The sequence below is a fragment of the Pongo abelii genome, chromosome 7 (genome assembly GCF_028885655.2).
Source record: "Pongo abelii isolate AG06213 chromosome 7, NHGRI_mPonAbe1-v2.0_pri, whole genome shotgun sequence".
Taxonomy (NCBI): Eukaryota; Metazoa; Chordata; class Mammalia; order Primates; family Hominidae; genus Pongo; species Pongo abelii.
Window position 1 is genome coordinate 84,800,674 of NC_071992.2, and position 26,939 is coordinate 84,827,612.

The window sequence follows — 26,939 nt, forward strand, 5'->3', positions numbered from 1 at the left end:
AATCACTCAGGGATCGATGCTTATGTAAAGTAATATATAACAGCAAGACAGATGATTGTTAAACATAATTCAAACACTTTCTTCTATAGGGTCATTATAGCTAAGTATGTAAGAACACAGTGGCCCTCAAAAATCACATTCACACCACAGCAATTGTGTCCCATCACCCTACCCCAAGACCTAAAGAACACTTGAACTTCCCCATCTAAATATACTTGTACTACATACTTCTACTGGTCTCTATAAATCAAAGAGAAGTCCCCCTTTTTAAGGGACTTCTGCCTCCTTTTGAGTTCCTCTCTATTAAAAGATGTGACAAGTAGAAATCCATACATACTATGCTCATGCCACGTGGACTAAAAGAGCATGATTCACACAGCAAAAAAAAAAAAAAAAAAAAGAGAGAGAGAGAGAAAACCTCTTTAGCAAAATATACTAATAAACTAGAACAGTATCTTTCTCATAATTTCTTAATCTTCATCAATTTATCTCAGTCTTGAAGAAGACTTCAATGAGAATGTTTCTTTTCAATGCCACTTAAATTTTTGGCTTCATATTAGAACCCTTCCTTGTCTATACAGAGCTATGCAACTTCAGGTTTATAAATATTATCATCATCATCATCATCATCATTATCATTTAAAACTAACATCAGCAGAACCCTATTTTTATTCCATGTATTGCACCCTGAGATCTCAACATAAGTTGTCTCATTCATTCCCCATGAGAATCGTCATTATTATTGCCATGCTTCCATCTTTCAGACGAAGAAATTGAGGATTTGAGAGGATAGGCACTGCCAAAGTCACACAGCTAGTAAGGGTCAGAAATGGATTTAAACCCAATTTTATCTTTCACCACAGTGTGCATCTGTAAGCCCCAACACTGGCAGGGAAGCTTTGTGTAACTGTCCCTAGTTTTACTCCTCTAGCACAGGTCTTCTGGGTGGCTTATTTTGCTTTCTTCTTCCTGGAGAAAGCTCTAATGCAGTTTTTCTGGCACTCTGCTTTCAGTGTTCCTAAGTGTGAGTCGGAAAGAGCTGGGTTCGATTTCATATCCACAATTCACAAGTGCTGTGAATTTCAGATTTTATATTTGTAAAACAGATATCAAAATGTCAGTATCACACGGTTGTTGTGGGGGATTAGGCAGGTGAATGTATGGCCAGTGTCCAGCATTGTGCCTGGGACGTAACACACGCTAAGATATTGGTGTGCTATCTTTCCGCACTTAACAGAAGCATGAATGAATAGCAGTAACACAATCACAAACGTGAGGCGTGCAAAAGGTTACCATGACATTTTTCCTTTCAAAAAGGATAAAGTAGTTTTAAAATTTACTCTTACAGAGAATGGTGGGAAAAGAACTAGATGGAGATCTAGTTTCAGGCCTGCCATTTAGTAGCTATGTGACCTTGGGCCAAATCTTTTCATCTATGGCTATTAAATACCCCTCCTGACCACACAAAGGAGAGTAAGATTAATCAACAAAGTGCAGTATGTGATAGCATATGTGCTAGCATAGGTTTAGAAGAGGACTATATTCAAGGAAATTGTGATTACTGCATCTAATTGTTATTTTTATCATTAAAGCTCCCTTCAGCTTTGTAGACAACAAATTTAAACCAGGTATAACTTGAAGCTTACATGTAATAACCCACAATGTGTACAAACTATCTCTTTAAGTCCAAAATCATTTCAAATAAAATAATATGTCACTTATATGGCTTTTCAAAATATCCTTATTTATTATTAAAGTAATACATACTTATTGTAGAAATTTTTTAAAATACACAAAGACAAAAAAATTAAACTCATGCATAGTGCTAACACCCAGAGATATCCACTTTTAATGCTTTTAGTATATTTTGTTCTGGTGTTTTTTCAATGTACGTATAGATTAACATTAATAACATATTGCTACCAAGATTGTATGTAAAGTTTTAAATTCTATTTTATCTCCTCCTAACATTACATTATATTGTTAATATGTTAATATAACATATTTTAACATATATATAATTTTAACATACATATAATCATAATATAATATAACACAACATATGTTAATATAAGGGTATAGAAAGGTAAACTTCGTCCTAAATTTAATGATACTCACAGGCATTTTTGAAATAAAAACTTATCATGTTTTAAGGGTATATATCTTAAAACATGATACCTTGCAGACTTCATGTTGATTTGTTTAGCTCTTGGTTACAAAATTTCAAACTTGGCAGAAAGAAAATTTGCTTATACTTTTTATCCCCCTGATACTCCTAAAACGAAGTAAAACAAATGTTGTTTGTGTCTCCAAATAGAGCCAAAAAAAAAGATGAACTCATATATTTACATCTAGAAATGAACTCTAAGACTATAAATAAAAGGAGCTGGGATAATCCAAAAACATGTATATCTATGCTCTTTTCAGCAAACTTCTTTTCCCTCTAATTCTCAGAAACTTCCGTTAAAATTAGTAATATCTACAATAAATGATTTTGAATGGTGCTAAAATATTTAAACAATAGAGAAAAAACTCTTAAGTAGATTAAGCTACCCATGAGACACAGGCAAGGAGATGAATGGTTTGAATGATACAATTGGAGGATTTAGGAAGGACATGGCCAGAAATGCCAGTCAACTGGGAGGGCTGGTCAACTATCTAAAGACACCATGTTGTCCTATGGTAAAATTAAGTGTGGTGAAGAGGAAGCTGAGTTGTGCATGTGGCAAAGGTCTGAATTAACAGACTGTATTTATTTAATTTCTATAGTCTGAATACGATGGGGCAATAAAGCTATATTCAGAGAAGATACTTTAGGGAAATATTTTGGAGCTGGGTGGGACTGAGTGAATCATCCTGTCCAACAGTCTCGGCCAAGAGCAGAAAACTGAGAAAACTCTTCCTGGTCATTTGGTAGCTCAAGAATCACCCCTGGAAAAAGAATCACACCCTGAGCTCAGTAGCTCAAGTCACAAACCCAGATAATATAATAGATTTTGCTTTAAGTTCAAAAAGATGGTAATTGATAAATGAAAGATAGTCGTTGACAGTAAGTAAGTACTAAGTGATTTATCAGCACATAGCACTGGTTAAAAAGTCTTTACACAGACATCAGACTTAACCCCATTTAAAAAAATTATTTGAAGAAAAGGCAGAGTGAGGGGCAATAACTCACATTACACAATGGATTTATGTAAAGCATCACTTAACCAAAGTTTTCGTGGTCAATGCCAGCTCTTTTGGGTCCAAAGTGATTTGGACACACCTGTATGAAGTACAGTCTGGCAGCCACAGAGAGGAAGCAAAACACATTTCTTAATTAAAACTGGAGGAAAATTGTGGGTGCTAGGAACGTAATTATGTGAGTTGGAAATGGGCCAGGATTTTGCTAGAGCTCTCACGATCTTTCAAAATGAAAACTCATCATATTTTTAAGTCTGAAGTTTCTATTTTATTTTATGGTGGTTAGAATACCTAACATGAAATCTACCTTCTTAACAAAGTTTTAAGTGTACAATACAGTATTGTTGACTCTAGACATGATGTTGAACACCAGATCCCTAGAGCTTATTCATCTTGCTTGATTGAAACTATATGGCTCCTGATTAGTAACAACCCATTTCCCAATACCCCCAGCCTTGATGACCACCATTCTAACGCTTTGAGTCCATGAATTTGACTCTTTTAGATACCTCATGTAAGTGAAATCTGTGACCAGCTTTTTTCACTCAGCATGATGTCCTCAAGGTTCATCTATGTTGTTGCATATTGCAGAATTTCCTTCTTTTTTAAGGCTGAATAGTGTTCCATTGTATGTATATAGTCATGTGTCACTTAATGACAGGGACACATTCTGAGAAATGCATCATCAGGTGATTTCATCACTGTACAAATGTCATAGAATGCACTTACACAAACCTAAGTGGTCTAGCCTACTATACTCCTAGGCTATACAGTATAGACTATTGCTCCTGGGCTACAAACCTGTACAGCATGTTTGTGTACTGAATACCGTAGGCAATTACAACACAATGGCAAGGAGTTGTGTGTCTAAACATAGGAAAAGTACAATAAAAATAAAGTATAAGGCCAGGCGTAGTGGCTCACAACTGTAATCCCAGCACTTTGGGAGGCCGAGGCGGGTGGATCACAAGGTCAGGAGATCAAGACCATCCTGGCTAACACAGTGAAACCCCGTCTCTGCTAAAAATACAAAAAAATTAGCTGGGCGTGGTGGCAGGCGCCTGTAATCTCAGCTACTTGGGAGGCTGAGGCAGGAGAATGGCATGAACCTGGGAGGCGGAGCTTGCAGTGAGCTGAGATCGTGCCACTGCACTCCAGCATGGGCGACACAGTGAGACTCCGTCTCAAAAAATAAAAAAGTATAAAAATAAAAAATGATACACCTGTATAGGGCATTTATCATGAATGGAGCTTGCAGGACTGGAAGTTGCTCTGGGTGAGTGAGTGAGTGAGTGAGTGAGTGGTGAGTGAATGTGAAGGCCTAGGACATGACTGTGCACTGCTGTAGTCTTCATAAACACTGTACACTTAGGCTACACTAAACCCATTAAAAACCACTGTTGTTTCTTCAATAATAAACTAACCTTACCATAATTTTTTTACTTAATACACTTTGTAATTATTTTTTAGCTTTTTGACTCTTTTGTAATAGCACTTAGCTTAAAGCACACATTGAAATGTGGTGCAAAAGTATTTTTTCTTCATATCCTTATTCTATAAACTGTTTTCTTTTTTTGCCGTTTTAAACTTTTTCTTAAAAACTATGACACAAACACACACATTAGCCTACACCTACACAGGGTCAGGATCATCAGTATCACTGTCTCCCACCCCTACATCTTGTCTCAAGATCTTCAGGGACCATAACATGCATGGAGCTGTCATCTCCTAAGATAACAATGCCTTCTTTCGGAATACCTCCTGAAGGACCTGCTGGAGGCTGTTTCCCAGTTGACTTTTTTAATAAGTAGAAAGAGTATGCATTAAAATAATGATTAAAAGTATAGTATAGTAAATGCATAAACCAATAACACAGGTGCTTATTATCAAGTACTATGTACTCTACACAACTAGATGTGCTGTACTATTGCAGGACTGCCAGCATAGTAGGTTTCATTACACCAGCATCACTCCAAACTCGTGACCAACGCATTGCTCTTCGACCTTATGACTACAATATCATTAGGCAATAGGAATTTTTCAGCTCCATTACAATCTTACAGGATGACCATTGTATATGTGGCCCATCATTGACTGAAACGTTGTTATGTGATGCATGAACATACCACATTTTCTTTGTCCATTCACCTGTCTATGGACATTTAAGTTGCTTCCATATCTTGGCTATTAAATCTGAATTTTCTAAGAAAACCACTAATAACACATCAGGTTCATTCTACAGAAAGACTGTGATTCCATTTTGGCTTCACAGGAAAAGCTCATTCTCCAAAAACATCCCAACCCCATCTCAGGCACTTAGGTGACTCATGAGTACTTGATACTAATCAAAGATGGGTCAGTCATTAAGTCCTTTTAATGTTAGAAAATTCACCATGCCCGTAAACCTGAAGCCCTTCACATAAACTTTAATGAATGGAACTGCCTTATATAGCATGCTTTCTTCTTTGTATTTTTTTCTTCTGTCAGAATAGTGTAATAATCAAAAGTATTGCAGCATTGCATCCAGAATCAAAGAAACCTAATTTCAAACCCTAGCTCAGCCATTTTCTAGCTGTGTGACTTCAAGCAAGTTATTTAACCTCTCTGAGAATTTATCCTCATTAATAAGGAGAAAAATATCATTAAATAGTTATTTATCAATTGCTTACAATTTATGCATTTTATCCCATTTTATCCTCCCTATAATCCTAAGAGATGAGTACTATAATTGATCACATCTTAATGTTGAAGAAATTGAGGCACAGAAAGGTTAAAGAATTGGCCAAGTATCTTACTCAATCCTCACATCAGTCCAACTAGATAGATACTATCTGTAGTCTCACCTTAAAGATGTAGAAACCAAGCCCAGAAAAGTCAAATAATTTGCCCATACCCAGACAGCCAGTATGTGGCAAGGCTCAGGTGAAAATCTAGACTGGCTGATGTGAGAGCCACAGAACAAATGCTGTAGGCATGCACAGCATGTAGCATGATACCTGTAACTCAGCTGCTTTGAAATATCAGAAAACCATGCAGTATTGAGAAGTAGATACATCCCCAATAGCTCATTCAGCAAGAAGGTTGTTTGTGCATGCAGGTGCATACATGCATGAAATACACAATTTAAAACAGCACCTCAGTGAGGTGTTCAGAAAGAATGCAAACTCTGACATAAATCATCTAGATCTGATTCAGCTCCACTCCTTATTAACTGATGAGTTTGTATAAATCACTTAATTTCTAAGCCTCAGGTTCTTTAACTAAAACATAGATAATAATATAAACAGTAGAGGGATGTTGTAAGCATAAGACATGTGTAAGTGCCAATCACACTGAATCAAACATGTACCTTACAAAGACTCCTCTCTTCTCTGCCACTCCCTTTGTCTTTCTCTTTATTGACTTGAAAGGGAAAAAAGCCACATGCAAGTCTTAAAATCATGCAGAACAAGGAACAGTTTTTACTAGGCAGGCAAGCCACATACTGTTGAGCAGGTTGTACACTGCACAAGGGCACGCAGACAAAGGAGCAAAGCTGAAATGTAGCTCACACCCTGCTTGGAGAAAGGATTCCATTTTTGTTCACACAAAGGTGTCTGCTACTCTAAAAGTGGCACGCCTATACAGCTGCACCACCCAGTAGTGTTTTCATTAACTCATTCTAGACTATATTCCTAGGACTTGGGAAACCAGAAAAATTCTCCATGGAAACTGAGTTATTCTTTTGCTACAATTTATAAACTTCCTTTAAAGTCAGACTGCAAATACTAAAACAATTGGGTCCTTGCAGCAGCTTCCAGCACTCTTAATCAGGTTACTTGTTCTAGATTGAATACAACTAAGTGAGAAAAGGTGTACCATAATTCATGGATTAGATAATAAAGATGTAAATTTTCGTCTAGTTCATAACAGTTGCAGCCTCACTATATGAGTAATATCCCTGAGCAGAGATAGGTGTGAGACATTCATTCATCTATTAAAGAAGAAAATGGAATTGTTCTGCATGATCCAGAAGGGAAGGGAGAAGAGATAAGAAACTAACTTTTTTCAGCATAGACAAAGTGCTAGATTCTGTGCTAGGAAATATGAGAACCTTCCTTATATCATCCTCATTATCAAAACTACAAATATTTGTTTAAAATATTCACATGATTTAAACTAAACGTTGCCAGGCGTGGTGGCTCACATCTGTAATCCCAGCACTTTGGGAGGCTGAGGCAGGAGGATCACCTGAGGTCAGGAGTTCAAGACCAGCCTGGCAAACATGGTGAAACTCCATCTCTACTAAAAAATACAAAAATTAGCCAGGCATGTTGGCGGGACCTGTAATCTCAGCTACTCAGGAGGCTGAGGCAGGGAGAATTGCTTGAACCCAGGGGGCGGAGGTTGCAGTGAGCCAAGATTGTGCCACTGCACTTTAGCCTGGATGACAGAGTGAGATTCCATCTCAAAAATAAAAAGTAAAAAAAATGAAAGGTTGAGGATGAGAGAAAGAGACATTGACTTCTCTTTTTTTTTTTTTAACCCTTCCGCGCTATTTTAATGTTTTCAACCAAATGTATGAGCAATTATGCTGGTAACCAGGAGAGATGAACTTTAATTGTGCTTGTAACCAGGAGAGATTGACCAATTTTATATATGAGAAACCCAAGACTCAACAATGTTATGTAATTCTTTTGCAAGGTCACACAGTTAGGAAATGATGGAGCCAGTACTTGCCTTTGAAAACAATACTGTGTTGGACAAATGAGTTTGAGGGGATGGAAGAAAGAAGTTCAGAAAGTTCATTCTTCATAACCTCATCTGTAACTAACATGGGCTACTAGGTTGTCTGCTAAGAAAAACAAGACCAGGGTATGATAAAGGACTTGAAGAAATGGGTTTAAAAATAAAAACAGGGCCACCATCAGGGGCACGAGAAAGAAAGCTGACTGGGACGAAGTAAATGGATTGCTCAGCAAAGATGAGGGCCTGCTAAGATTGGAACTCATAAATTTGTAATGGAGCCAATCAGCACATTATATAATTTTTTCCCAGTAGTGCTGGGCAAGCCCAGCAGCAGTTGATTCAGGATGGATGAGGTAGGCGTGGTGGTAAGCAGGGGCTTTAAGAGTCTTGAGGAAATTTGCTGTTTAAAAGCAGGTGAGACATGGACTGTGCCTTCCGTTCCCTTCTGAGAACACACTTGAAATAAAAGCAGAGTAGGGTTAAAAGGAAAGCATGACACCAAACTTCACAAAAATGGCAAGTAGATAGGCATGGGTTTATGTGAGACAGGCAGAGGCCGCCTTGGAGAAAGAGGAGCCAGCCTGCCCGATCGAATCTCCACGGCTTCTGAGTTCAAAGTGAGCAGACGTGACAGAAGGCAAAAATGAGATGTGGAGAAAAAACTGTGAGCCTCCCTGGAGATCTAAGGAAGAGAAAATTGTATCAGTGAGCCCTTCCATTCTCATTTATCCATTGCCTCCCATCTCCAATTTACGGCCCAGAAATTCATCAGGAAGTGCTTCTTTAAGGAACCTGGAAGAAATTTCAAAAGCTAAACTTCTACTCTAGATGTTGAGAACTCTGAATAGAATCCCCTCATTCTTGTATTTGAGGTAGAGGGAGAGGAAAGACACCATCTGAGATATGCTAGGCTGAGTATTGTCACCTGCAAAGCCCAGAATAAACAAACAGAAAAACTGATTCTTTAAAACAAAATGATAAAATGCAAAGCATAAAAACAAAGTTAAAAAAAAGATTCTAATTATATGTGCAGAGAGATCTGAGAAGACATTACTCCATGAAACAACACCAGAATGCTATGAAAAGGGAACACTCAGAATACAGCAAAGAAAAAAATCCTCAAAATAAAAAATGTACATAAAGATAGAAAACGAGGCTTAAAAAAAATCTCTAATAGCAAAAGACAAAAGCATGCAATATGAGAGAATAAACTAAACACACAGGCAACCAGTCCATACGTTCCAACATCTGACTAACAAGAGTACTAGAGAACACAGGGAAAAGAGAAAACAAGTTTAAAAAAAAAAAGGCGTGTTGCATTAAAAGGGTCAGAAAGTGCCTAGTACAATGAATGAACAAAGCCCTGTGCCGAGGCATTCATTCATTCGTTCATTCATTCATTCACACAACAAATATCATACATGTTTTAGATGGTGAGGATGCAACTGTTATATAGATAGCTGGGCGGGACATGGTGGCTTATGCCTGTAATCCCAACTACTCGGGAGGCTGAGGCAGCAGAATCACTTGAACCCGGGAGGTGGAGGTTGCAGTGAGCCGAGACCGTGCCACTGCACTCCTGCCTGGGCAACAGAGCGAGATTCTGTTTCAAAAAAGAAAATTTTATATATACATATATATACAGATCTACGAACAGTGCCCAAGGAGCTCATATTTTAGACAGAGGGGACAAAAGCAAAGCAAATCATTAAATGAGATAATTTCACATAATGTTAAGAGCCATGAGGAAACTAAGGAGAAATAATGTAATCAAGAGTGGGGGGACAGCGGGCTCCCCTAGATTGGGCAGAGATGGAAAGCCTCTCTGAGAAGGTGGCATTGGGATTATAAGAAGGATCCAGCCATGACAAAATCTGAGGGTAAAGCATTCCTTAATGAAATTTCATAACACCTTGAAAAAAAGTATTCTGAAAACTTCCAAATAAAGTTAGCTACAGAGAAATGAGAACTAAGGCTGAAATTACATTTCTTATCAGCAACAGAACATGCTAGATGACAAAGCAATGGTTTCAAAGTCCTCAGAAAGATTTTTTTTTTATTTTTACTTCTTTGTTTGTTTTAATTTTTCTTCACTTATTTTAGGTTCAGGAGTACATGTGCAAGTTTATTATATAGGTAAATTATGTGTTAAGCGGGTTTGGTGGACAGATCATTTCATCACTCAGGTAACAGCACAGTACTCAATGGGCAGTTTTTCAATCCTCTCCCTCTTCCCACCCTCCGGTGTTGACCCCAGTGTCTGTTGTTCCCTTCTTTGTGTCCATGTGTACTCAGTGTTCAGCTTCTAAGTGGGAACATGTGGTACTTGGTTTTCTGTTCCTGTGTTAGTTTGCTTAGGATAATGGCCACCAGCTCCATCCATGTTGCTGCAAAGGGCATGGTCTCATTCTTTTTTATGGCTGCATAGTATTTCATGGTGTGTATATACCACATTTTCTTTATGTAGTCTCTTATTGATGGCCATTTAGATTGATTCCACGTGTTTGCTATTGTGAATAATACTGCAATGAACAGATGTGTGCATGTGTCTTTATGGTAGAATTATTTGGATATATAACCAGTAATGGGATTGCTAGGTTGAATGGTAATTCTGTTTTAAGTTCTTTGAGAAATCATCAAACTGCTTTCTACAATGGCTAAACTAATTTACACTCCCACCAGCAGTGTATAAGCATTTCCTTTTCTCCACAACCTTGTCAGCATCTGTTATTTTATTACTTTTTAGTAATAGCCATTCTGACTGACTTGAGATGGCATCTCACTGTGGATTTGATTTGCATTTCTCTAGTGACTAGTGATGTTGAGCGTTTTTTCACATGCTTGTTGGCTGTGTGTATGTCTTCTTTTGAAAAGTACCTTCTCATGTCCTTTGCCCACTTTTTAATGGATCTGATAATTTGCTAACCTAGAATTCTATGCCTGCTTAAACTTTCACTTCAATGTGAAAGAACAAAGATGCTTTAATATGCTCACAGGCTCAGAAATATTTCTTCCCATGTAGCCTTTCCACGGAAGTTATCTGAGGTTTTTTTCTGGCAAAATGAGGAGTTACCAAATAAATAAACAAACAAAAACTAGTGGATACAACTGAGGAAACTTCTGAAAGGAGGTCCCGGGATGTAAGTTATGTCAACTGAACAAGCAGTCCAAAGTGAAGCAGAAGGATGGAGTTCAGGAAAAGAGGAAGATTCAGTAAAACAGAAAGCGTGATTGAGAACTTAGAAAAACATATGGGCATGATCAACGCAAGTAACAAGAGAAAGAAGAGGCCCTTAGACCTCGAGGACAGTAACACAAGAAAGATATGGTCCATCTACGACACAATTTTAAGCAAATTCCCATCCCTTCTCTACTTAGGTAACCGCTCCTTCCCTCATACTCCCTGTTTTCTGGAGAAAATGAACCAAAGGCTCTGACATAAGAGCACCACACATAAGGGAGAAGTTCGGTGAGATGCTAGAATGATGACAGGGAAGTTAGGTAAAAGCCTGCAAAATGAACAGTGAGGACCCAGGCCCATTCCCCCAACTCTCAGCTCTAGGATGCCAGCAGCAAGGCTTACAAGCCTGTAGTCCTCCCCAGCAGGGCCCCAGCAGGAGAGAAAGGAGCATTAGTCTCTTGAGGAACTGAAGCACCTCAGAGGTAAGCCCTTGGGTTCTGACACTGCAGCACCCTGATGAAAACTCCAGTTGTATCCACCTCCCACAGCGAGACCCACCAGATGACAAGCCCTACCCTCACACACACACAGCAACTGCTCAACTTTTTAAGTTCTCATTCTTCAATACCAACAGCAAGCTAAGGACCATCAGAAATTTGAACAGAGCTGCTAACACAATCAAGACAGCAAAATAAAGAGAAAGTTAGGCACTCATAGGACACAGAGACAAATTAGGAAAAAAAGGAAATCTAAATAATGTTGGAAAAGTAAGAGAAAATATTAAAATATTAATTTTAATTAATTAAAAATATTAAAGCAAGAAAATATTAAAGCAAGATGGTTAGAAACAAGGGACATTCTGAAATCCAGCAAGAATTTTGAAATTAAAAATATGATAGGCTGGGTGAGGTGGCTCACGCCTGTAATCCCAGCACTTTAGGAGGCCAAGGTGGGCAGAGTGCTTGAGCTCAGAAGTTAAAGACCAGCCTGGGCAATATAGAGCAACCCCATCTCTACAAAAAATTATCCCAGTGTAGTGGTGGACACCTGCAGTCCAAGCTACTCAGGTGGATGAGGTGGGAGGATCACTTCAGTCCAGGAGGCAGAGATTGCAGTGAGCCATGATCGTGCCACGGCACTCCAGACTGAATGACAGAGCAAGACCCTGTTTCAAAAAAATAAAGATGACAGCCAAAGTAAAGAATTCAACAGAGGACTTAGAAGATAAAATGCAAGAAATCTTTTTTAAAAGTAGAACAGAAAAGGACATATGAAATGGTGATAAATAATAAGGAAAGGAGGATATGAGAGTAATTTGGCTGTGACATCTGCCACCACATTGATTGTCAGGGTTGATTCAACTGATCTGGCTGAATAGACGGGTGTCCCCCTGCCTCCCTCACTGCTCCACCTGCATCCCTCCTGAAGCTGCACACTTGGTCAAAGAGGGCAACCTTCTCTGATAGAGGAGGATCATTCTCTGGTCAAAGGCATGCAAAAAGTTGCCAGTATCCCCAAACAAGAATAAGAAAAGGAGAGGTCAATGAAGGCGAGAATGAGAAAAAATGGCAAGGAGAAAAAAGAAATTAAAGTTTAAAAACAGACCTGAAATATATAGTCTCCAGTCACAAAGAGCTCACCATGTGCCTAGCAAAAAATCAAAATGATCCATCTCAAAACACATCATAGTAAAATTCTGAAATACTAGTAATAAAAGGAAGCTCCCAGGAATGAAAAATACATCTCATACAAAGCATCGGGAAAAAGAAAAGCCAGACTTCCAAAAAGAGCATTAGAAATTAGATGACAACGGGGCAAAAACTTCAAAACTCTGAGTAAAAATGACTCATCCAAAATTTCAGCCAACTTGGCAATCAAAGGTAACAGTGTGTATGTGTGTGTATATATTTATATATAATATTTATCAATATATATAATAAAAAGTCTCCCAAGAAACCAAAGTTACAGCCCATACAGCCTTTTTGTAGCTACTGGAGGATGTGCTCCATCAAAATGAGGGAGTAAATCAAAAAAGAGGACTCCACAGAGTCCAAAAAACAAGGGATCAATACAGAGAGAGGCAAAGGAATTCTCAGGATGACAGCCGGGCAGCCAGCCTAGAAACATTGTGTCCAGATGAGAGTAGGGGGACTGTGGGCCCTGATGACTCCAAGGAGTGGGGAAATGGAACCCTGAGCTCATCAGATAGGTGGAAGGTCATGTTGAGATATTTTTTGAGCTCTCAGAGGGTGTGGGAAACTAGATGCAGATTCAAAGAAAACAAAGTAAATGAAAATAAGGCAATTATTAATTCCAGGAAAATCAGTGTTACACAAATAAGGAAATTAATCATGATGCTGTAAACCAAAAATAAAATTCTAAGGCCCCCCAACCAACTGAATGGACTTCCTTCTCAGCCAGGGCTATTTAAAATTTAAACTGAGATATTAGTTCAGACCAGGATGGGAAGTGGGGAGTCTGGCATGCCTCATTATACCTCTCCAACATTAACATCAACACAGACTTGAAGTCTGATAAGAAACATTTTACAGTCTATTCTCTCTGAAGCCTGCTACTGGAAGGCTTCCTCTGCAAATAAGAACTTGGGTCTCCACAGTCCTTTATCTTAACCCAGACATTCCTTCCTATGGATCCCAGGTCTTTAGATAAACTCAACCAGTTGTCACCCAGGAAATTTTTTAATCTACCTAAAAGCTGGAGGCCCCTGCTTCGAGTTGTCCCGCCTTTCTGGACCAAACCAATGTACTTCTTAAATGTCTTTGATTGAAGTCTCATGTCTCCCTAAAATGTATAAAACCAAGCTGCACCCCGACCACCTTGGCCACATGTTCTCAGGACTTCCTGAGGGCTGTGTCCCAGGCCATAGTCATTCATATGTGGCTCAGAATAAATCTCTTCAAATATTTTACAGAGTTCGACCCTTTTCATTGACAATACACATGTCATAAATTTAACATGAAAATACCAAAAAGGATTTGACCACAATTTGTAAAGATAAAGTGAAGCTCCTCATTTGCCAAGCTAGGAAGTCACAAATAACACCTTAGTTTGATTAATTTATATAGTATTTCTGAAAATACAGAGATACATTGCAGAAGAAACAGCTAAAAAGAATTTAAAATTATTGCCCCTGCAAATCAGAGTTAGTCATAAGACTGCTGGGTTTTTGTTATGAACTTTTTAATTCTATTTATGTTCTCTAATTTTAATAAAAAATAATTTGATAGAAATAGAAATTATTCTTAATTTATTAGTGATGACTAATGACAAGAGCTAGCCTTCAGTGCCTCACACTGAGCTGAGAGCTTTACATGTGTTACACACATAACCCTTGCCCACAACCTTCTAAGATTGCTGCTAACATCACTCCAATTTACAGAAGTAGATATTGAGGTTTAGCGTTAAGCAACCAGCCAAGCAGAGTCAAGATCCAAATTCTAATTCCACTCCAGAGCCTGAGTTCTTATTCTATACTGCTTTTCCATTTTTCAAGACTTTATTGTTTGTGCCATCCTATTAGGCACTATCAGGAAGCCACATACCCGCTACACGCATCTTACACACACACACACACCGATGTCTTCTGGTAGAAAAATAACTCCCAGGACAAAAGGTGGCACAGTATTCTGTAATATAAATAAACTCTGATTTGTTATTCCTTCTCCTCACCCCCAAACATACTAAATTGGCTAGATGAAATCAAAGCTTTTGTTATTCAAATGCAAAGTGGAACATTTTAGAACATAAAACTCCACTGAGAAAAAAAAGGAAACAGAAGTGTTTCTTGGCACCAAGCACCAAAACTTGGACAATGAAGCTCTGTTAAATGAACAGATCCTAACAAAATTACATGTGGTTAAGAAGTAAATGTTGGCTGGGCACAGTGGCTCATGCCTGTAATCCCAGCACTTTGGGAAGTGGGGGCGGGAGGATCATTTGAACTCAGGAGTTTGAGACCAGCCTGGGCAACAAAGTAAACCTCGTCTCTACAAAAAATACAAAAAATTAGCCAGACATGGTGGTGCATGCCTATATACTCTCCCTACTTGGGAGGCTGAGGATAGAGGATCCCTGGAACCTGGGAGGTTGAGGCTGCAGTGAGCCATGAGTACACCATTGCACTCCAGCCTGGGAGACAGAGAGAGACTCTGTTTCAAAAAAAAAAAAAAAAGAAAAGAAATAAAAGTTAAGGTTTCCATAACTCTCACAGAGAGCTTTCCGCCTTGTTTTGGTGAGGGTGTGGGGAAAACAGCACTCATACCCATTGCTGGTAAGGGCAAAAATTGGTACAATACCTGTGGAGGTAATTTGGTACTATTTATTCAATCTCACTTCTGAGAATTTATTCTGCACATAGAGAGCACACAAGAGACACAAGAGAAGTGATAAATGCCTTGAAGTTATTTATTGCAGCATTGCTTTTAACAACTAAAAATTAACTGGGCACGGTGCCATGTGCCCATAATCCCAGCTACTTGGGAGGCTGAAACAGAAGGCTCACTTGTGACCAGGAGTTCGAGACCAGCCTGGGCAACACAGTGAGACCATGTGTATAAATACATAAATAAATAAATACAATTAAAGATTACGAACAACCCACTGCCCACCAAATGGGGGCAGGTTAAATACAAAGTGGAATACAATGGAATGTTATGCAGTGGTTAAAGGCAGTGCTTATGGGCACAGACACTGTAGCCAAATTGCTTGAGGTTAAGTCTTGGGTTCTGGGCAGTGCTGCACTGGAGGCAGCCACTCTGGGTGACAAGATTCTACTGTGAAATTCTAAGGGATTTTGTCAATTGTTTGTTTAACACAACTATTTTTAAAAATCAAATGATATAAACATACAATTAAATGATATTAAAGACAAGGATAATAAATATGTAAAACTCATCACCTTCTAATTATTTTACTATTATCTATGCTCTTGCCTAGGCGATTTAAGTCTATTCTACGTGTATGATAGAAACATTATACAATGGTGTGTGACTGAGCACCTCCTCCCAACTCGGTGTTCAGGGTCGACAAGTTGGTGACATGAAATCAGCCACAGGGATGTATTTACAACTCAGAATTGCCAAATGCCACAAATCAGGGCTTTTTTTTTACTTTTTACTTTTTGTATAAATGGGTTACCACTATGTTGCACAGGCTGGTCTTGAACTCCCAGTGTCAAGTTATTCTCCTGAGTCAGCCTCCCCCAAGGGCTGGGGTTACAGGTCTGGGCCACCGCACCAGCCATGAGCCTTTTTTAGAGAGCCATTTAAACATTTGTCAGCAGTCCACTGGTTACATGTGATCAGTACCTCCGTTTTGCTATCTGTAAACTCAGGATGATAACAGCACCTATTTGATAGGTTATTGAGAGGATTCATGGATTAACATATGTAAAGCACTTAAGAGAATGCGCAGCCTGCAATACAGTCATGGTAAGGGGGAGTTATGCTTCAGATTGTTACTACCAGTACAGAAGGATCTCCAAGCTATATTGTTCCATTTTTTAAAAGCTTAGCAAAGCATGTATGAATGCTCTATTTTAGATACAAAAGAGGGACAATTGAAAATACATATCCACAACATCTTAAATAAAGAAGCCTTGGAAGGATATGCAAAAAAATGAATGAAAGGGGTTACCTGTTTCATCTTCGGTTGGAGGAATGGGAAGAGCTAGGTGGATGGAGGACTTGGGTAACAGCAAGAAGTTTCATTGTACCTTGTATTTTCATTGAATTTTATGTTTTTGAGCTACAGAAACACATTCTCTATTAAAACATTATAATAAAAACTGAAGAATTTTCATTAATCCAATAAGCATTTCATCCTCATCTGATGTAATTAAAATGCTATGGGAGGAGGAGCCAAGATGGCCGAATAGGAACAGCTCCGGTCTACAGCTCCCAGCACGAGCGACGCAGAAGACGGGTGATTTCTGCATTTCCATCTGAGGTACCGTGTTCATCTCACTAGGGAGTGCCAGACAGTGGGCGCAGGTCAGTGGGTGAGCGCACCGTGCGCCAGCCGAAGCAGGGGCGAGGCATTGCCTCACTCGGGAAGCGCAAGGGGTCAGGGAGTTCCCCTTCCAGGGGTGACAGACGGCACCTGGAAAATCGGGCCACTCCCACCCGAATACTGTGCTTTTCCGACGGGCTTAGGAAACGGTGCCCCAGGAGAGTATAGCCCGCACCTGGCTCAGAGGGTCCTACGCCCACGGAGTCTCGCTGATTGCTAGCACAGCAGTCTGAGATCAAACAGCAAGTCGGCAGCGAGGCTGGGGGAGGGGCGCCCGCCATTGCCCAGGCTCGCTTAGGTAAACAAAGCAGCCTGGAAGCTTGAACTGGGTGGAGCCCACCACAGCTCAAGGAGGCCTGCCTGCCTCTGTAGGCTCCACCTCTGAGGGCAGGGCACAGACAAACAAAAAGAAAGCAGTAACCTCTGCAGACTTAAATGTCCCTGTCTGACAGCTGTGAGGAGAGCAGTGGTTCTCCCAGCACGCAGCTGGAGATCTGAGAACCTGCTGACTGCCTCCTCAAGTGGGTTCCTGACCCCTGACCCCCGAGCAGCCTAACTGGGAGGCATCCCCCAGCAGGGGCAGACTGACACCTCACACGGCCGGCCAGGTACTCCAACAGACCTGCAGCTGAGGGTTCTGTCTGTTAGAAGGAAAACTAACAGAAAGGACATCCACACCAAAAACCCATCGTACATCACCATCATCAAAGACCAAAAGTAGATAAAACCACAAAGATGGGGAAAAAACAGAGCAGAAAAACTGGAAACTCTAAAAACCAGAGTACCTCTCCTCCTCCAAAGGAACGCAGTTCCTCACCAGCAACGGAACAAAGCTGGACGGAGAATGACTTTGACGAGCTGAGAGAAGAAGGCTTCAGACGATCAAATTACTCCGAGCTACGGGAGGATATTCAAACCAAAGGCAAAGAAGTTGAAAACTTTGAAAAAAATTTAGAAGAATGTATAACTAGAAAAACCAATACAGAGAAGTGCTTAAAGGAGCTGATGGAGCTGAAAACCAAGGCTCGAGAACTACGTGAAGAATGCAGAAGCCTCAGGAGCCGATGCGACCAAATGGAAGAAAGGGTATCAGCCCTGGAAGATGAAATGAATGAAATGAAGCGAGAAGAGAAGTTTAGAGAAAAAAGAATAAAAAGAAACGAGCAAAGCCTCCAAGAAATGTGGGACTATGTGAAAAGACCAAATCTACGTCTGATTGGTGTACCTGAAAGTGACGGGGAGAATGGAAACAAGTTGGAAAACACTCTGCAGGATATTATCCAGGAGAACTTCCCCAATCTAGCAAGGCAGGCCAACATTCAGATTCAGGAAATACAGAGAACGCCACAAAGATACTCCTCGAGAAGAGCAACTCCAAGACACATAATTGTCAGATTCACCAAAGTTGAAATGAAGGAAAAAATGTTAAGGGCAGCCAGAGAGAAAGGTCGGGTTACCATCAAAGGGAAGCCCATCAGACTAACAGCGGATCTCTCGGCAGAAACCCTACAAGCCAGAAGAGAGTGGGGGCCAATATTCAACATTCTTAAAGAAAAGAATTTTCAACCCAGAATTTCATATCCTGCCAAACTAAGCTTCATAAGTGAAGGAGAAATAAAATACTTTACAGACAAGCAAATGCTGAGAGATTTTGTCACCACCAGGCCTGCCCTAAAAGAGCTCCTGAAGGACGCGCTAAACATGGAAAGGCACAACCGGTACCAGCCACTGCAAAATCATACCGAAATGTAAAGACCATCGAGACTAGGAAGAGACTGCATCAACTAACGAGAAAAATATCCAGCTAACATCATAATGACAGGATCAGATTCACACATAACAATATTAACTTTAAATGTAAATGGACTAAATGCTCCAATTAAAAGACACAGACTGGCAAATTGGATAAAGACTCAAGACCCATCAGTGTGCTGTATTCAGGAAACCCATCTCACGTGCAGAGACACACATAGGCTCAAAATAAAAGGATGGAGGAAGATCTACCAAGCAAATGGAAAACAAAAAAAGGCAGAGGTTGCAATCCTAGTCTCTGATAAAACAGACTTTAAACCAACAAAGATCAAAAGAGACAAAGAAGGCCATTACATAATGGTAAAGGGATTAATTCAACAAGAAGAGCTAACTATCCTAAATATATATGCACCCAATACAGGAGCACCCAGATTCATAAAGCAAGTCCTGAGTGACCTACAAAGAGACTTAGACTCCCACACATTAATAATGGGAGACTTTAACACCCCACTGTCAACATTAGACAGATCAACGAGACAGAAAGTCAACAAGGATACCCAGGAATTGAACTCAGCTCTGCACCAAGCAGACCTAATAGACATCTACAGAACTCTCCACCCCAAATCAACAGAATATACATTTTTTTCAGCACCACACCACACCTATTCCAAAATTGACCATATACTTGGAAGTAAAGATCTCCTCAATAAATGTAAAAGAACAGAAATTGTAACAAACTGTCTCTCAGATCACAGTGCAATCAAGCTAGAACTCAGGATTAAGAATCTCACTCAAAACCGCTCAACTACGTGGAAACTGAACAACCTGCTCCTGAATGACTACTGGGTACATAACGAAATGAAGGCAGAAATAAAGATGTTCTTTGAAACCAACGAGAACAAAGACACAACATACCAGAATCTCTGGGATGCATTCAAAGCAGTGTGTAGAGGGAAATTTATAGCACTAAATGCCCACAAGAGAAAGCAGGAAAGATCCAAAATTGACACCCTAACATCACAATTAAAAGAACTAGAAAAGCAAGAGCAAACACATTCAAAAGCTAGCAGAAGGCAAGAAATAACTAAAATCAGAGCAGAACTGAAGGAAATAGAGACACAAAAAACCCTTCAAAAAATAAATGAATCCAGGAGCTGGTTTTTTGAAAGGATCAACAAAATTGATAGACCGCTAGCAAGATTAATAAAGAAAAAAAGAGAGAAGAATCAAATAGATGCAATAAAAAATGATAAAGGGGATATCACCACCGATCCCACAGAAATACAAACTACCATCAGAGAATATTACAAACACCTCTATGCAAATAAACTAGAAAATCTAGAAGAAATGGATAAATTCCTCAACACATACACCCTCCCAAGACTAAACCAGGAAGAAGTTGAATCTCTGAATAGACCAATAACAGGAGCTGAAATTGTGGCAATAATCAATAGCTTACCAACCAAAAAAAGTCCAGGACCAGATGGGTTCACAGCCGAATTCTACCAGAGGTACAAGGAGGAGCTGGTACCATTCCTTCTGAAACTATTCCAATCAATAGAAAAAGAGGGAATCCTCCCTAACTCATTTTATGAGGCCAGCATCATCCTGATACCAAAGCCTGGCAGAGACACAACAAAAAAAGAGAATTTTAGACCAATATCCTTGATGAACATTGATGCAAAAATCCTCAATAAGATACTGGCAAACAGAATCCAGCAGCACATCAAAAAGCTTATCCACCATGATCAAGCGGGCTTCATCCCTGGGATGCAAGGCTGGTTCAATATACGCAAATCAATAAATGTAATCCAGCATATAAACAGAACGAAAGACAAAAACCACATGATTATCTCAATAGATGCAGAAAAGGCCTTTGACAAAATTCAACAACCCTTCATGCTAAAAACTCTCAATAAATTAGGAATTGATGGGACGTATCTCAAAATAATAAGAGCTATTTATGACAAACCCACAGCCAATATCATACTGAATGGGCAAAAACTGGAAGCATTCCCTTTGAAAACTGGCACAAGACAGGGATGCCCTCTCTCGCCACTTCTATTCAACATAGTGTTGGAAGTTCTGGCCAGGGCAATTAGGCAGGAGAAGGAAATCAAGGGTATTCAATTAGGAAAAGAGGAAGTCAAATTGTCCTTGTTTGCAGATGACATGATAGTATATCTAGAAAACCCCATTGTCTCAGCCCAAAATCTCCTTAAGCTGATAAGCAACTTCAGCAAAGTCTCAGGATACAAAATCAATGTGCAAAAATCACAAGCATTCTTATACATCAATAACAGACAAACAGAGAGCCAAATCATGAGTGAACTCCCATTCACAATTGCTTCAAAGAGAATAAAATACCTAGGAATCCAACTTACAAGGGATGTGAAAGACCTCTTCAAGGAGAACTACAAACCACTGCTCAAGGAAATAAAAGAGGATACAAACAAATGGAAGAACATTCCATGCTCATGGGTAGGAAGAATCAATATCATGAAAATGGCCATCCTTCCCAAGGTAATTTACAGATTCAATGCCATCCCCATCAAGCTACCAATGACTTTCTTCACAGAATTGGAAAAAACTACTTTAAAGTTCATATGGAACCAAAAAAGAGCCCGCATCGCCAAGTCAATCCTAAGCCAAAAGAACAAAGCTGGAGGCATCACACTACCTGACTTCAAACTATACTACAAGGCTACAGTAACCAAAACAGCATGGTACTGGTACCAAAACAGAGATATAGATCAATGGAACAGAACAGAGCCGTCAGAAATAACGCCACATATCTACAAGTATCTGATCTTTGACAAACCTGACAAAAACAAGAAATGGGGAAAGGATTCCCTATTTAATAAATGGTGCTGGGAAAACTGGCTAGCCATATGTAGAAAGCTGAAACTGGATCCCTTCCTTACACCTTATACAAAAATCAATTCAAGATGGATTAAAGACTTAAATGTTAGACCTAAAACCATAAAAACCCTAGAAGAAAACCTAGGCATTACCATTCAGGACATAGGCATGGGCAAGGACTTCATGTCTAAAACACCAAAAGCAATGGCAACAAAAGCCAAAATTGACAAATGGGATCTAATTAAACTAAAGAGCTTCTGCACAGCAAAGGAAACTACCATCAGAGTGAACAGGCAACCTACAAAATGGGAGAAAATTTTCGCAACCTACTCATCTGACAAAGGGCTAATATCCAGAATCTACAATGAACTCCAACAAATTTACAAGAAAAAAACAAACAACCCCATCAACAAGTGGGCGAAGGACATGAACAGACACTTCTCAAAAGAAGACATTTATGCAGCCAAAAAACACATGAAAAAATGCTCACCATCACTGGCCATCAGAGAAATGCAAATCAAAACCACAATGAGATACCATCTCACACCAGTTAGAATGGCAATCATGAAAAAGTCAGGAAACAACAGGTGCTGGAGAGGATGTGGAGAAATAGGAACACTTTTACACTGTTGGTGGGACTGTAAACTAGTTCAACCCTTGTGGAAGTCAGTGTGGCGATTCCTCAGGGATCTAGAACTAGAAATTCCATTCGACCCAGCCATCCCATTACTGGGTATATACCCAAAGGACTATAAATCATGCTGCTATAAAGACACATGCACACGTATGTTTATTGCCGCATTATTCACAATAGCAAAGACTTGGAACCAACCCAAATGTCCAACAATGATAGACTGGATTAAGAAAATGTGGCACATATACACCATGGAATACTATGCAGCCATAAAAAATGATGAGTTCACGTCCTTTGTAGGGACATGGATGAAACTGGAAATCATCATTCTCAGTAAACTATCACAAGAACAAAAAACCAAACACCGCATATTCTCACTCATAGGTGGGAATTGAACAATGAGAACACATGGACACAGGAAGGGGAACATCACACTTTGGGGACTGTTGTGGGGTGGGGGGAGGGGGGAGGGATAGCATTGGGAGATATACCTAATGCTAGATGACAAGTTGGTGGGTGCAGCGCACCAGCATGGCACATGTATACATATGTAACTTACCTGCACATTGCGCACATGTACCATAAAACCTAAAGTATAATAATGATAATAATAATAATAATAATAAAAGAAAAAAAAAAAAGTTACAAAAAAAAAAAAAAAAAAAGAGCTCCACCCTGAAGCCAGTAATCCAATTAGGAGATTGGTAAATGAAAAATCCTACAACTACTGGATCTTCTTCTGTCTGCCTGTGTAATTATATATGTGTTGTATGTGTGATGTTTATAAAAAAGAGCTCTAACTGATCGGCCTAAAGAAAAATAAGCACTTAGATCAATTTTTTTTGAAGAAACAAAAGCTGTAATGCCTTTTAGTTAATGTGACTTTCATATCTGATAAATAAAAACAGCTTTAAAGATAAAAAAAAAAAAAAAAAACACACACAAAAAAAAAAAATAAAAAAAATAAAAAAAATAAAAAAATAAAATGCTATGAAAGTCCCTCTGTGAGGGTCAGAAGGGGCACAGAGGAAGACGAGACCCTGGCTTCCGCCCTGCAGGAGTGCATGCTCCACTTGGAGAGGCAGAGCACACAGAGCACACACAGGGAGAACAGCTTGGAGGGAGGGGTATGAGTCTGACTGCAGATGCACAAACTCCATGGGGCTTTGCACCTCCATCGTGCAGACAACGACGCGGCTCTTAAGAGGTACTTACCCTGTTGTATAAGGGATGTTTATGCCCCCTAGATTAATGCTTTCACATCCAACAATAAATAGGGTTGAAAAACACAGTAAAGACACACCACTGCAGATCATTGCTAGTTTTGCAGATTCTCTGGCACCAAGTTTCAATTTTTTTATAATGTAGCCTCCGAGGACAATACCAACACCAGCACTGGGGACGATAATAACCCCTGGGGAGAAAAGAAGGAGAGGATTAATTTGAACTCGTGTACACTATTATTCATCTTATCTATTCTGTCTCTTGCTCAGTAGTACTAAGGTAAAAAATCAAAAATTACTATAATCAATACATCTTCATTGTATGTGATTTTATAGTATAATATTATTTTCAACACACACAATCAACAACGGACTCACATTCAGATTTCAATAAAAACTTTTATACAGCAATAAAATAAAGACAAGCAATCCATTACAAAAGTGAGTAAAACTTGAATAAGTTCTTCACCAAAGACAAAATCCAGACAAACAATAAACATGTGAAAGGGGGTCAACCTCATTACACAGAAGGAAATACAGATGATGCACCTAACACATAGAAATGATAAATACTCAGCGACAGGTACCCTAAATACTCCAATTTGATCATTACACATTATATGCATGTCACAACATTCCACATGTACCTCATAAATATGTACGAATGTAATGTATAAAATAATTTTTTAAATTTAAAAACCACAGTGAAATACCACTACCTACCAATCACGTTCGTGAAAATTGTAAAGTCTGACAATACCACACGTTAAAGATGTAACGTATTGGGAACTCTCAACACGTTGGCAGGATGTAAATCTCAACATTCACTTTGAAAAACAGTTTGGCATTATCTGGTAGAGTTGAAGATATACACGCCCTGTGGCAATCAATTCCATTCTTGGATCTATACCCTGAAGAAACTTCTGCACATGGGTACCAAAAGAAGTGGACAAGATATTTGAAGTATTATAATAGTAAAAATATGGAAATAAACCAAATGTCCATTAATAAATATATCATATATGTTATGCCTATATAAAGGAGTGCTTTTATACACTCATTAAATGGAAAGAAACGTAGCTACACACAACTTTGTATGAAGAATAATACAAAGACAATGATGAATGGAAGGAACCAAATGCAACAGAATGCACATGACATCACTACATTGGTATGAAGTTCAACAACTTGTAAAACTAAACAGCATTGTCTGGGAATGCACAAACAGGTAGTACAACTATGAAGAAAACCCAGGAGTAATTAACATAAAAGCCAATAGTAGACGGATTCATGGTATCAGGAAGGGATGCAGGAGGTTCCCCTGGTGCTGAAAAATACTTCATGCCATGACCTGGGTAATAGTTACTGCTGTGGTCTGAATGTTTGTGTCCCCAGAAGGTTCACATGATGAAATCCTAATCCCCAGGGTGATTAGGAGGTGGGGCATTTGGAAGGTGATTAAGTCACAAGAGTGGGAGGCCTAATGAATGGATTCGTGCCCTTATAAAAGAGGCCTGAAAGAGCTACTTCACCTTTCCATGTGAAGTTACATGGTGGGAGGTCACATGTGAGAAGACAGCCTTCTATGAGAAATTGGGCCCTCCTTCACCACACAGGGCCAGGGCCTTGTTGTTGGACTTCCCAACCTCCAGAACTGTGAGAAATAAATTTCTGTTGCTTATAATCCACCCAGTCTATGGTAATTTTGTTATAGCCACCTGAATGAACTAAGACAGTTACACAGTGTTAACTTTATAATTATCTCTAAATTATGTTTAATGTACTTCGGGGTATGTTATTTTTCACTGTAAAAAAAATAAAGAAATTGGCCAGATGCAGTGGCTCACGTCTGTAATCTCAGCACTTTGGGAGGCCGAGGCTGGTGGATCAGTTGAGATCAGGAGTCCGAGACCAGCCTGGCTAAAATGGCAAAACCACGTCTCTATTAAAAGTTCAAAAATTAGCCAGGGGTGGTGGCGTGCACCTGTAATCCCAGCTACTCAGGAGACTGAGAACAGGAGAATCGCTTGATTGAACCCTGGAGGCAGAGGTTGCAGTAAGCCAAGATCATGCCGCTGCACTCCAGCCTGGGTGACAGAGTGAGACTCCATCTCAAAAAAATAAAGAAATCATCATGGTGCCTGCCCCCAAGAACCTTACAATCTAAAAGAGAAACAATCAACTTAATAGAAATTAGAATACAATAAAATAATTATATGAAGTGCAGAGAGAGAGTCTTCCCTGGATGAAATCCGGGAGGGTTTTACACAAGTGGCAGTATTTGAGTTGACTCTCAATAGATGAGACAGAATCTGCCCAATGGACCAGCACAGAGAATATCCTACACAAAGAAAATATCTGCACAAAGGAAATACATGCACAGAGGCATGAAATAACGAAATTGAGGATTCAATGCAATCCAAAATATTGAGTATGGAAAGGAAGCAGCTGGGAGGTGGAAAGACCTGGAGAAGAGAGGTAGGGAAAACGGAGATCGTGAAAGACCATGAAAAGGAGCTCAGGTTGTATTTCTGATAATGGAGGCCACTGAAGAACTCTGAACTAAGGTTGACAGGATGGAAGCTGTGTATTACAAAGATCAATCTTGAAATGACACGCAAGACATTTCAAAACTCAAGTCAGAGAAGTGGTCAGGAGGATGACCGCAAAGGTCTTTGTGAGCCACAGTAGGGCCCTACAAAGATGGCCCAATAAATTAGATAAGGACAGGGAGAGAGGAAGGATGACTGCATGACACCAGATGAAGGAAGAAATCTGGAACATGGGGAGGAAATGTGTGTGCAGAGCAGCTCAACGGCCCCCATTGTAGACTTGTTGATTGTGAAGGGCCTGAGGAACAATCAGGTGAAATGCCTCACCCAGTTGTGTCTGTGGGCTGCAAGATCAACAAAGAGCTGGCTGGGGGATTTACAGCCAGGAGATGAATTCATGGCATAAATGAGATGTTCCAACAAGACGGTGCAGAGTAAAACAAAAGGGTCAAAACCACAACATTCAGACAAGCGCCAATGTTAATGGGGTATCATAAAAAGGTGAGCCCACAGAGCAAGTTGAAAATGAACAGCCACAGAGGCCAGAGGAAATGTGGGGAACAAAAAAAGTCAGAAGCAGGAAAAACTTGGGCTTTGGATTCAGAAAGACTGGAGTTCAAATCCTCACTCCATCTTTTGTAGCCATGTAATCATGCAGGCTTCCTAAACTTTCTAACTCAGACTTCTTTGCCTTGTCATGGAGATGTCTTCCTTTTACCTTAGCCTTAGAATGAAGATTACAGGCACTATCTATAAGTAGATACAGCATATAGTATTTGGTACATAATATAAAT

The 26,939-nt window shown here is 39.5% G+C and overlaps 1 protein-coding gene across 3 annotated transcripts in view; it reads right to left on the bottom strand.

Annotated features, from left to right (window-relative positions):
* Positions 1–26,939, bottom strand: part of SLCO5A1 (solute carrier organic anion transporter family member 5A1) — a 166,659-nt gene that overhangs the window by 13,520 nt on the left and 126,200 nt on the right. For all 3 annotated transcript variants that reach the window (XM_054561725.2, XM_002819164.4, XM_054561726.2), the window contains one exon: positions 23,586–23,784. In XM_054561725.2, the coding sequence (XP_054417700.2) occupies positions 23,586–23,784 (199 nt within the window). The remainder of the gene's footprint in view (positions 1–23,585; positions 23,785–26,939) is intronic.